The 12,419-nt window shown below is 39.8% G+C and overlaps 1 protein-coding gene across 1 annotated transcript in view; it reads left to right on the forward strand.

The window, feature by feature from the left end:
* Positions 1-954: 954 nt before the first annotated feature.
* SIDL (SIDL trafficking protein particle complex subunit 10) overlaps positions 955-12,419 on the forward strand; it is a 29,696-nt gene continuing 18,231 nt past the window's right edge. Inside the window, exons 1-7 of the mRNA XM_053798934.2 lie at positions 955-1,894; positions 3,116-3,218; positions 6,061-6,175; positions 7,866-8,059; positions 8,804-8,920; positions 9,597-9,787; positions 12,044-12,231. Of these exons, the coding sequence (XP_053654909.2) occupies positions 1,870-1,894; positions 3,116-3,218; positions 6,061-6,175; positions 7,866-8,059; positions 8,804-8,920; positions 9,597-9,787; positions 12,044-12,231 (933 nt within the window). The 5' untranslated portion in view covers positions 955-1,869. The remainder of the gene's footprint in view (positions 1,895-3,115; positions 3,219-6,060; positions 6,176-7,865; positions 8,060-8,803; positions 8,921-9,596; positions 9,788-12,043; positions 12,232-12,419) is intronic.

Consider the following 12,419-nt stretch of genomic DNA (forward strand, 5'->3'; position numbering starts at 1 on the left):
GTTCAACAAGACACCTGACTCAAAGGAGATAGGGTTCAACAAGACACCTGACTCCCAGGAAACTGGGTTCAACAAGACACCTGACTCCCAGGAGACAGTGTTCAACAAGAAACCTGACTCCCAGGAGAAAGGGTTCAACAAGGCACCTGACTCCCAGGAGACAGTGTTCAACAAGAAACCTGACTCCCAGGAGACAGGGTTCAACAAGACACCTGACTCAAAGGAGATAGGGTTCAACAAGACACCTGACTCCCAGGAAACTGGGTTCAACAAGACACCTGACTCCCAGGAGACAGTGTTCAACAAGAAACCTGACTCCCAGGAGAAAGGGTTCAACAAGACACCTGACTCCCAGGAGACAAGGTTCAACAAGACACCTGACTCCCAGGAGAAAGGGTTCAACAAGACACCTGACTCCCAGGAGACAAGGTTCAACAAGACACCTGACTCCCAGGAGAAAGGGTTCAACAAGACACCTGACTCCCAGGAGACAAGGTTCAACAAGACACCTGACTCCCAGGAGACAAGGTTCAACAAGACACCTGACTCCCAGGAGACAAGGTTCAACAAGACACCTGACTCCCAGGTGTCTAAAGCTTCCGCTTCACACACGGAGGGCCCGGGTTCGATTCCCGGCGGGTGGAAACATTTCGACACGTTTCCTTACACCTGTTGTCTTGTTCACCTAGCAGCAAATACGTACCTGGGTGTTAGTCGACTGGTGTGGGTCGCATCCTGGGGGACAAGATTAAGGACCCCAATGGAAATAAGTTAGACAGTCCTCGATGACGCACTGACTTTCTTGGGTTATCCTGGGTGGCTAACCCTCCGGGGTTAGAAATCCGAACGAAATCTTATCTTATCTTATCTTACCTGACTCCCAGGAGACAAGGTTCAACAAGACACCTGACTCCCAGGAGACAGGTTCAATAAAGCATGAGTTTTAGTGGCTCTTAACAACCTTAATAACAGAAGCTGGGGGCGTCTTGTTACCTGGAATATGTTGGTGACCTGAGCTGCTGTTATTCTGTTGTTTCCCTGAGCACCTGGTGCTCTCAGGACCTGATATTGTTGTGTTGGTGCCCTGAGGACCTGATATCACTCTGATGTTGCCCTAAACACAGGATATTGTTATGCTGCTGACCAGAGGACCTGACTCTTCTGCTGAGGACCTGAGGTTTCTGTTGCTGCCTCCAGGACCTCATATTTGGCTGCTGACCTGAGAGCCTGGCGCTCTTTTTCTGCTGTGCTTAGAACCTGACGTAACTTTACTGCTGTTTCTGAGAACCTGACGTAACTTTACTGCTGTTTCTGAGAACCTGTCGTAACTTTACTGCTGTTTCTGAGAACCTGTCGTAACTTTACTGCTGTTTCTGAGAACCTGTCGTAACTTTACTGCTGTTTCTGAGAACCTGACGTAACTTTACTGCTGTTTCTGAGAACCTGACGTAACTTTACTGCTGTTTCTGAGAACCTGACGTAACTTTACTGCTGTTTCTGAGAACCTGACGTAACTTTACTGTTGTTTCTGAGAACCTGACGTAACTTTACTGTTGTTTCTGAGAACCTGACGTAACTTTACTGCTGTTTCTGAGAACCTGACGTAACTTTACTCTTGTTTCTGAGAACCTGACGCAACTTTACTGCTGTTTCTGAGAACCTGACGTAACTTTACTGCTGTTTCTGAGAACCTGACGTAACTTTACTGCTGTTTCTGAGAACCTGACGCTGTGAAGATCCGACATTCTCCCGCTGTTCTTAAACAAGACATGAACTGCTGCCCCTGAAACACCTGTCACATCCCCCCTGCCTGACGTACTGCTGCAGAGACCACATATCTGACTTATTTTCATCGCTGCCGCCGCCACCATGAACAGGCGGCCAATTGTCACGTGTAAGAACTTTATTTATGAATGAGATATTTGTGCAGTGCTTGAGTACCTTTATTTTGCATATTTTTGCCAACTATTGGCAAAACTGAAAAAAGTTTACACAATAAAGATACTGAAATGTTGTTCACGTATCTCATTCAAGAACATTTTTGTTGCTGTTATTAATAAACAAAACAGTCATGTTTCTTGTGTATTATTACAATAACTGGTAAGTATTGTGCAACGCTGTATGACCCTTGTGGGTTTAGTTCTTGGTTATGATGATAATAATAATGGTAGGTATTGTATGACAATTGACCACTGTATTGCGTGATATGTTACATGCTACAGTATTATCGTCTTTTCAAATACTGTATTATTATATTATTTATTATCACACCGGCCGATTCCCACCAAGGCAGGGTGGCCCGAAAAAGAAAAACTTTCACCATCATTCACTCCATCACTGTCTTGCCAGAAGGGTGCTTTACACTACAGTTTTTAAACTGCAACATTAACACCCCTCCTTCAGAGTGCAGGCACTGTACTTCCCATCTCCAGGACTCAAGTCCGGCCTGCCGGTTTCCCTGAATCCCTTCATAAATGTTACTTTGCTCACACTCCAACAGCACGTCAAGTATTAAAAACCATTTGTCTCCATTCACTCCTATCAAACACGCTCACGCATGCCTGCTGGAAGTCCAAGCCCCTCGCACACAAAACCTCCTTTACCCCCTCCCTCCAACCCTTCCTAGGCCGACCCCTACCCCGCCTTCCTTCCACTACAGACTGATACACTCTTGAAGTCATTCTGTTTCGCTCCATTCTCTCTACATGTCCGAACCACCTCAACAACCCTTCCTCAGCCCTCTGGACAACAGTTTTGGTAATCCCGCACCTCCTCCTAACTTCCAAACTACGAATTCTCTGCATTATATTCACACCACACATTGCCCTCAGACATGACATCTCCACTGTATTATATTTGGGATAAATTTTCATGTAAAAATGCATGTACGATATTACCCCTCAAGGGAGGTTCCTTGACACTGGTGGGGGCTCTTGATCTAGGGTATTGGATCTGTGCTCTAGTTCCCAGAATTGAGCCTAAATACCTTCCATCTCCCCCTACCAACACTATAATCCTATGGGTTTAGCACTCCCCCATGATTATAATAATAATGTGTGATATTAACCTGACATAAGTATCTTTCTCTTCTATCTAATCTGTCTGGTTTTTGCAGATGCTGGAGACAACAGTGTGTTCTGTGGACTGCAAGCTGGGCTGGCTACTGGCCTCCCTCAGGAAACAGTGGAGTGGAGACGCTCTTATGGCCGACCCTCCAGGTGGGCAGCGATCTCTTGTCATTTATAATAAAAAGATTCATCCACGTCGAGTCCAGACTTGCCCTGCTCCAGCGTGGCTGAGAGTAGCATGTGTGTAACATGATTAGTAGTCGGAGGATCAAGTCTCCGGCACTCCATGTGCTGAATGACACATATGGGTTTAGGGCCTCATGTGTTTACAGTACGTATTTAAAAATTTATTTATCCAAGTGAGTGGAGAGTGGAGGCATTTTATGGTCAACCCTCCAGGTGAGTATGGGGGTGAGATGTTCTCAGGGTTAACCCTCCAGTTGAGTATGGGGTGAAATATTCTTACGGTTGACCCTCCAGGTGAGATGGGGTGAGATATTCTTACAATTGACCTTCTAGGTGAGTATGGGGTGAGATATTCTTACAGTTGACCTTCTAGGCGAGTATGGGGTGAGATATTCTTACGGTTGTACTTCTAGGTGAGTATGGGGTGAGATATTCTTACGGTTGTCCTTCTAGGTGAGTATGGGGTGAGATATTCTTACGGTTGTCCTTCTAGGTGAGTATGGGGTGAGATATTCTTACAGTTGTCCTTCTAGGTGAGTATGGGGTGAGATATTCTTACAGTTGTCCTTCTAGGCGAGTATGGGGTGAGATATTCTTACAGTTGTCCTTCTAGGTGAGTATGGGGTGAGATATTCTTACAGTTGTCCTTCTAGGTGAGTATGGGGCGAGATATTCGTACGGTTGTCCTTCTAGGTGAGTATGGGGTGAGATATTCGTACGGTTGTCCTTCTAGGTGAGTATGGGGTGAGATAGGCCTCCAGATATGCTGTTCATTCACTCATGGACATAACACCCTGCTTTTATATTTTGCAATTATTTTTCGGTAAAAAGTAAGTTTGTCAGAGCATCTAATCTTGTTTCCATGATAGCTAACAGATGCTATATTTTTTTTTAATATAGGCCATCTCCCAATATTGTAGGTGACCCAAGAAAGAAAGAAAAATATTCACTAATATTCTGTAACTGTCTTGTCAGAAGTGTGCAGCCATCATAATTCAGATTATCCACCAAATAGTAACATCCTTTAGAGTGTAGGCACTATTTTATTCTATGAATATTTTTAATTTCTTTGTATACATTCATGTAAAATGTTTATTCTCCTTTTAGTCTTATGTTAGATTTTAGCTTGTCTGAGATGCTCTGCATAGCCAGGGGCTTCCCATGTGCAGTATTAAATGCCATCCAGTTTTGTAAAAGAAACTGTATCATGTGAAAAATAAAGTATTATTATTATTATTATTATTATTATTATTATTATTCGCTGAATCTCTTCATAAATATACCTTGTTTACACTCGGGCAGCGTGTCAAGTCTTTAAAAAAAAAACTTGTCTCCATTTTCTATGATCTAACATGTTCACATTCCTATTGGATGCTCAATCCTCTATCACTTAGAATGTCCTTTACACCATCCTACCAACTTTTCTTGGGATGACCCCTATGCCTACTCTCCACCCCAGAGTTATACACCCTTATTGCTATCCTGTTTTGTTCTCTGCTTTCTGAAGGACCAAACCACCTCAACAACCCCTCCTCCACCCTTTGAATTATGGAATACCTCTATATTCTACTCTCCTAATTCTCTCCCTAATATAAAAGTGTTGGTACTTCTATTCTATGGTACATTCCCTTTTTGCTTCATGGAAAAAGTTATTTTCACAGTTGCCTCAACAAACCACCTGCCTTTTTTTCCTCTCATCTATTCTGTGGCTTACTTTGTCTTTCAAAGACCCATCTGCCTACATTCACATCCTCCCTACACCATACTCTCGTCACCTTCCTCTCTTCTATGTTCAAGTTTAATGATCGGTTGCACGAAATGCATTGCATAATTAGCGGCTTTCTTTTGTGCCTACCAATGTTTTGTTACATGTCAACTACATTATTTGTAAAGTAAAAGGACACAAGTGCAACTAATGTGACATTTATTGTAGCAACGTTTCGCTCCTGGAGAGCGAAACGTTGCTACAATAAATGTCACATTAGTTGCACTTGTGTCCTTTTACTTTACATATTGTCGGTAATTCTACCAACTTTATTACATTATTTGTTGTGTACGAATGGTACGAATCTCCACGACTATGGTGCTGTTCGCACCTACTCCTAGGTTGAGGGACTGATTACCTCATCTTCTGTACATAGTTCTACTGTCTTCAAGTTATGTCCTGGAATTTGTATTGATAAAGCCACTGGATGGCGAAACGTCTACAATAAAGATACCCAGATGTTGCACATGTGTCTTACTCTTACATTATTTGTACTGCATAAAGAAATAAAAATTATATTGTATTTCCTTTTATATATTCTCTCAAACTCCTTTGTAATTTCTTTTCAAACTCTCCCCATAGAGCAGTCATTGACAAAGTGTGACTGTGACAGTTCCCTATTTGCATCACTCTATATCTGAGTATAATAAAAAAAATTAAATTTGAACTATTCATTGTCAAATAAGCTATCATATGTTTTATCTTATACTGTATTAACAGTTATGTTTGTACTTTTTAAGAGATTAATATTTGCATTTGAATTTATGCAGAAAATTAATATTGCACATAGTGAATAACTAAAGTATAATGAACGCTTGTTAATAATCAATAATAACCCACATGGCGACAGAAACACTGGAGATTAATTGATCTATGTATTTTGATACCTTCTTCTGGGGTCTTCTTCAGCAGATCTGCTGAAGAGGACCCCAGAAGGGGGTTAATCTCCTAAGTTTGTCTCCACATGGGTTATTATTGAGCACTGTACATAGTACATATTACAGTCCCTAGAATCATTCCTTGATGAATTAACACTTTCAGGTGTGTCCATGTTGAGGTGGATTTTGTTCCATTCTCTGAGGAATACCTGGGTAAGGATGCACCCCGCACTATCCTAGGCCAACCTATCTTTCACACCTATTGGACAGACTGTGCTGTAAGTGACTTCTTTGTATGTCAGTCATTCATACTGTGCATGAAAACAATCTGAAGTGTGCATTGTTGATTCAATAAATGTGTTAAATTGCAGAGATTGTGCTTGTACAGTAACTAGTGGACAGCTACAGGGATGAATGACTGTAGTCTCTTCATTTTAAGTATATTTTAGTTGGAAATAGATACATTTCAATTTTTTTCTGTCTCGCAGACATGCAAGATTTCAGGTATGTCTTGCTTCTTCTACTTACAATTAGGTCACACTACACATGCATGTACAAGCATATATACATACACACCCCTCTGGGTTTTCTTTTATTTTTCTTACTAGTTCTTGCTCTTGTTTATTTCCTCTTATCTCCTGGAGACCTGGAGTTTACCTGGAGAGAATTCTGGGGGTCAGGTTGGTGTCCGTTCTGTGGTAAAACCCTGTAATTGTACATGATGTGACCAGTCTCATGCATGCAAGATTTCATGGTACAAGCATATATATACACACCCCTCTGGGGTTTCTAGTTCTTGTTCTTGTTTATTTCTTCTTATCTCCATGGGGAAGTGGAACAGAATTCTTCCTCCAGTAAGAGGCGAACTAAATGTAAAAGGAGAAACTTTTGTTTTTCCTTTTGGGCCACCCCACCTCGGTGGGATACGGCCGGTGTGTTGAAAGAAGAAATGTCCCTGTGGCCCAGTCTGTGACCAGGCCTCATGGTGGATCAGGAACTGATCATCCAGGCTGTTTCTGCTGGCTGCATGTAATCCAACATACAAACCACAGCCCAGCTGGTCAGGTACAGCCTTTAGGTGCCTGTCCAGTGCCTGCTTGAAGACAGCCAGGGGTCTATCGGTAATCCTTATGTATGCTGGGAGGCAGTTGAACAGTCTTGGGCCCCTGACACTTATTGTGTTGTCTCTTAACGTGCTAGTAGCACCCCTGCTTTTCATTGGGGGGATGTTGCATCATCTGCCGATTCTTTTGCTTTCGTAAGGAATGACTTTCGCGTGCAAGTTTGGTACTAAACCCTCTAGGATTTTCCAGATGTATATAGTCATGTATCTCTCCCACCTACATTCCATGGGCAAGTGGAACAGAATTCTTCCTCCGTAAGCCATGAGTGTCGTAAGAGGCAACTAAAATGCCAGGAGCAAGGGGCTAGTAACCCCTTCTCCTGTATACATTACTAAATTTAAATAGAGAAACTTTCATTTTTCTTTTTAGGTCACCTGCCTTGGTGGGATATGGCCAGTTTGTTGAAAAAAAAAAAAATATAAATTTCAAATTTAGCTGTCTATTGTTTATTAATAGAATACAATACAGTATACACACAGAAAGTGTTTCAGGTTGAAAATACTCAGCCATTATTTTAGAAAAAAAACTTGTATGTGACATTACCATCATTAGTTTTTTAATTGGTAAACACCAAGAATGTAACGTGTTTATTACTTGAGAAAATATTCAAATTAGACAAATTTTCAAAGAAAAAAAGTAGACTATAGGATGATTTTTAGAGTTCAGTATATTTCATAGGGAGTCTTCCCAGTTTTTCAGAAATGGTTCTTTATTTTACTATACATGTACTATCTTTTTTTCCACCATCATATATTATTTTCTTTTGCATTTACTTTGTGTGAGATTGTAACTATGCAATTCTTGAGATGTCATATTGGTGTAGTACAAGTGTTGTGTTGTACAGGATGTGGAGGCTTACAAGAATCTGGCACGAGACAGCTTGCAGGCGTGGGTCATGTCTCTCAAGCAGCAAGGTATCACAGACTGGATGGTCATACTTCTTGAAACTCCTGACACCCGCAAGGGCAACAAACTGCTTCCTCGCACAACTGTGCTGGACAAAATCAAGAATGATTTTGGTGGAAAACAGGCAGAGAGGTAAGTGACAGTGCTTTATGTAAATGAAAATAAAGATTTATTGTGCAAATGGGTTATGTACATATACAATATTACATATAATGTATCAGGTGTCCCTCATGTTACTTTGTAGATGTGTTCCAATTCCTTGGCAGCTATAGCAGTCTGCCAGGTCATCAACACTTAATTTTTCAGTATGGGGATTTTCATTACATTTTGAGAACCTCACTTGTCATATAGGGTGAATTTATATACTTATCACATAGGGATTCATGGTAAAAATGAGAAATTGCATAAAAATGAGTTCTCTTGTAGCAAACTTACATAAAATGAAGGGTTACTGTATTGTTATACAAATAATACATTACTTCAGTAGCATGTTATTCACAAAATTGGTGCAAATAACACTAAAAGAAATGGATCATGGGAGGTAGACATAAACTGTATAACTTCAGCAGCGTATGTACGACTAGCCAAGCTCATACATGTATAGTATAGTATTTGTTTTATCATCTTGTATGCAATCAGTTACAGCTTGGAGTCCCCTCATGGAAGGTTCCTTGATGTTGGTGAGGGGCTCTTGATTTAGGGAATTGGAACTGTGCTCCAGTTCCCCGAATTAAGCCTGAATGCCTTCCACATCCCCCCCCCCCCCGGGCGCTGTATAATCCTACGGGTTTAGCGCTTCCCCTTTGATTATAATAATAATAATACAGCTTGGAGTCTTCACCCGGTCAAAAACATTAATATCATATTGTCTAACAGATGTATGTCAGTGATTGACCCTCTAAAGTCTGACTCAAGGTCGATGGAGTCATGGCAGACTCTCCTTACTAAGATGAGGCATTTGCTGATGGTGGCCTACAACCGAGCCCTTAACAGGTGTGTTGTGTGTGTGATGATGATGATGATGAAAACAGTTGTGCTTTTAACATGTTTGTGTGTAATGGTCACAAACAGCTGAATCCAAAGAGGTTTGTGTGTGATGGGTGTACACAACTGTGCCTTGAGCAAGCATCTTTAGTGTGATGTACACCTGAGCTCATAACAGGTGTGTTATACATGATGGTATAACACACCTGTTAGGGTGTGTTATACCATCATGTAGTGCACTGTAAAGAGATACTTTACAGTGCATTTGGTATGTTGAGAAAATGACAGATCATTTATTTCAATAAATACAAAGTAGCAAGTATATAGCAAAGCATTGTTAGTATGTTCTAAGAAATATGTGCTAAAATGTGATTTTCTTGCATATTTCAGTGTTTCAGAATAGTTTCAGGCATTTTTTGGCATACTTCATTTTTTAGCTAAAAATACGTAAATTATCAATCTTTTAATTGAAAATGCTGCTACTCGTTATGTTATCGGATAGAACAGCTGAGAGCTTTATTATTAAGTGTAAAAATATGACTGATGTAGAGGGACCTAAGTGAGTTAAGTTATGGTTGAAATACAGGCTAATAACAGTGAGTATTGGATATTACACATGAGTGTGTGGGGAGGTACTTGCTGCAGTATCACAATGCAGGAAATGCTACTATAAATTTTCCTCTAGGTTTGAGGAAAGCATGAGAGCAGAGCGGGAACGTCGGACAGAGAAATCCTGGTCCTTCTGCTCATATTTTTTGCTGCAAGAAGAACTGGCACAGGTGTTCCAGCTCTTGGCTCTGTATGACGAGGCACTTGTCCAGTACGACGAGCTGGATGCTCTCTTCACTCAGTTTATCTTGAATTCGGCAGCTGGAGGTATAGTGGTAATTTTTTTCCATTCTTTGTGGCATAAAGTACAGTGGAACCTTGGTGTGCGACCTTAATTCCATTCCAGAAGGCTGTTCGAGTGCTGCTCTGTTTGAATATTGAACAAGTTCTTCCCAACCAATTTTCCATTTGGTTAGCTGTTATCACTAATCTTTGTAGGCTCCATGGTGATTTATACAAATAATACAAAAAGAAAAAAATGCCAAAAAATGCGAAGAAACACAAAATAGTTTACAGCGAAGTTCTGGCAGGTCGTATTTGCTTGGTCGAGTGCTAAGCTTTGTTTGAGTAGGGAGCTGGTCATATACTGAGGTTCCACTGTACTGCATTAATGTGAATAAAATTTAAGTTTTTCCTTTTATGTACGGCACATTCATATACTGTACAGTACATGTAAGTATATAAAGTATGATCCACATTATATAATTAAGCCACATTCAGTTTTATAAGTAATCAAGATCTTTTATATATTGTAATTTGTTAGGACATAGGAAGATGTTCCATGATATTTGAGGTTTGACCAGACTGGCTTTGGATTAGTTAGATGATTAAGAATATTCATTTAAACTTAAAAACAAAAAGAGAAAGTTTTAGCATCATATATTTTTTTTTTTTTTTTTTGCCTCAGATTTTTCATTATCTGAGGTGCCTTTCACAGGTCACTTATCAAAACTCTTACAACCTTCCATGAAAGCTATATATACAGGATTTTTTCATATTTTTGAGGAGTAATTTATCCAACAGTGTCATCATCCTCTTTTTCCATTTTTAGAGAAAAAGTTTTTCACCTAAAAAGATCATAGAACTATAGTTCATTGTTTTTAGTAATTTTTGGGCGGATTTTCCAAATTATTTAAAATCACACCAGGGGTACTATTTTTAATGCTAAATAAGAATACATGTATACAGTGAAAAAGGTAAAATCCGATCATTTTAGCATCATACGAGGCCCTGTTTTCCTAGGAAACCTTATTAGATGTTGTCATTCTTTTCATTAAAGCTATTCAAACCTTCAAAAATGTATTTTAATTTATTTATTGCAGATAACTGATCAAAGAAACAGTTCCATGATGAATATATTACTTTTTATATTTTTTGCACCCTATCCCCCTACCTTCCCCAGTCACTGGACAAGCACTCAGCATTTTTACACTGTCAGCTGGATTGAAAAAATGCTTAAAATCACAGTTGAACTTTTTTTTTATCCTATTATAGAATATGCAGTTTAAAATATCGCATTTTTAGCCATTTTCAGGCAGATTTTCAAAATTGCTTAAAATCACACCAGAGGTACCATTGTTTAAGCTGATTAAGAATATTCACTTAGAAGCATACAAAGAGAAAGTTGTAGCATGATACAATGCTGTTTTTTTCCCTCTGATTTTTTGTCTGAAGTTCCTTTTAAAGGTCACTTGTGTTATCAAAACATGTACAGTATTCTTATTATAAGACTGCTGCACTCTAATACATTAAAGTATATTGTTTTGAAACTACTCGTGTAGCTGTAAGAATACTGTATTCTATTTTAAGACCATGTAAGTACAGAATTTCATGTACAATATATTTGAATAAGTTTCATGTCCCTAGGTAGTAGGTTGGTAAACAGCAACCGCCCAGGGAGGTACTACCGTCCTGCCAAGTGAGTGTACAACGAAAACCTGTAATTGTTTTACATGATGGTAGGATTGCTGGTGTCTTTTGTCTGTCTCATAAACATGCAAGATTTCAGGTATGTCTTGTTACTTCTACTTACACTTAGGTCACACTACACATACATGTACAAGCATATATATACACACACCCCTCTAGGTATTCTTCTATTTTCTTTCTAGTTCTTGTTCTTGTTTATTTCCTCTTATCTCCATGCGGAAGTGGAACAGAATTCTTCCTCCGTAAGCCATACATGTTGTAAGAGGCGACTAAAATGCCGGGAGCAAGGGGCTAGTAACCCCTTCTCCCGTATAAATTACTAAATTTAAAAGAGAAACTTTCGTTTTTTCTTTTTGGGTCACCCTGCCTTGGTGGGATATGGCCGGTGTGTTGAAAGAAAGAAGTTTCATGTCATAATTATCATACAATATAGCACTCATTATGTCTTATCGCTCTTAGTTTATCTCCCAGTAAGTAATGTAGAATAGGCTTAGTATCAGATGGACTTATTCTGTTCGTAATGTTAAGGGTGAACGAAGATTTTCCAATTTCTCGTATTTCCCAATGAATTACACATCCATGAACATACAACAGATTCTCCACCATGGCTGAACATCTTCAGCCAGCCATGTGAAAAGTGGGAGGGACTACACCTGACATCGGAGCTGGACACAGTCGTTCAAGGCAAGATCCAGAGCAAGGAGGTCACTCTGCTGGAGTTTCGCAATTATCTCTTCCAGCGACAGTGTGCACTGCTCTTCCAGCTCAACAAACCTTGGGAGGCATGTATAGTCATGTTTATGTGTGGCCTTATTACTGATGTACTGTAGTTAAGCATCCTAGGTGATGTATCACAATGATTTTCTCTTAAAAATGTTAGTTTGCTTAACATTAGAGAAATACTGGTACGTACTATTTTTATACACAGTCGCAGAGTTTTGTAAGGAGAGGATTTTCCTGTTAATCTAGT

Source organism: Cherax quadricarinatus, chromosome 66 (assembly GCF_038502225.1).
Source record: "Cherax quadricarinatus isolate ZL_2023a chromosome 66, ASM3850222v1, whole genome shotgun sequence".
NCBI lineage: Eukaryota > Metazoa > Arthropoda > Malacostraca > Decapoda > Parastacidae > Cherax > Cherax quadricarinatus.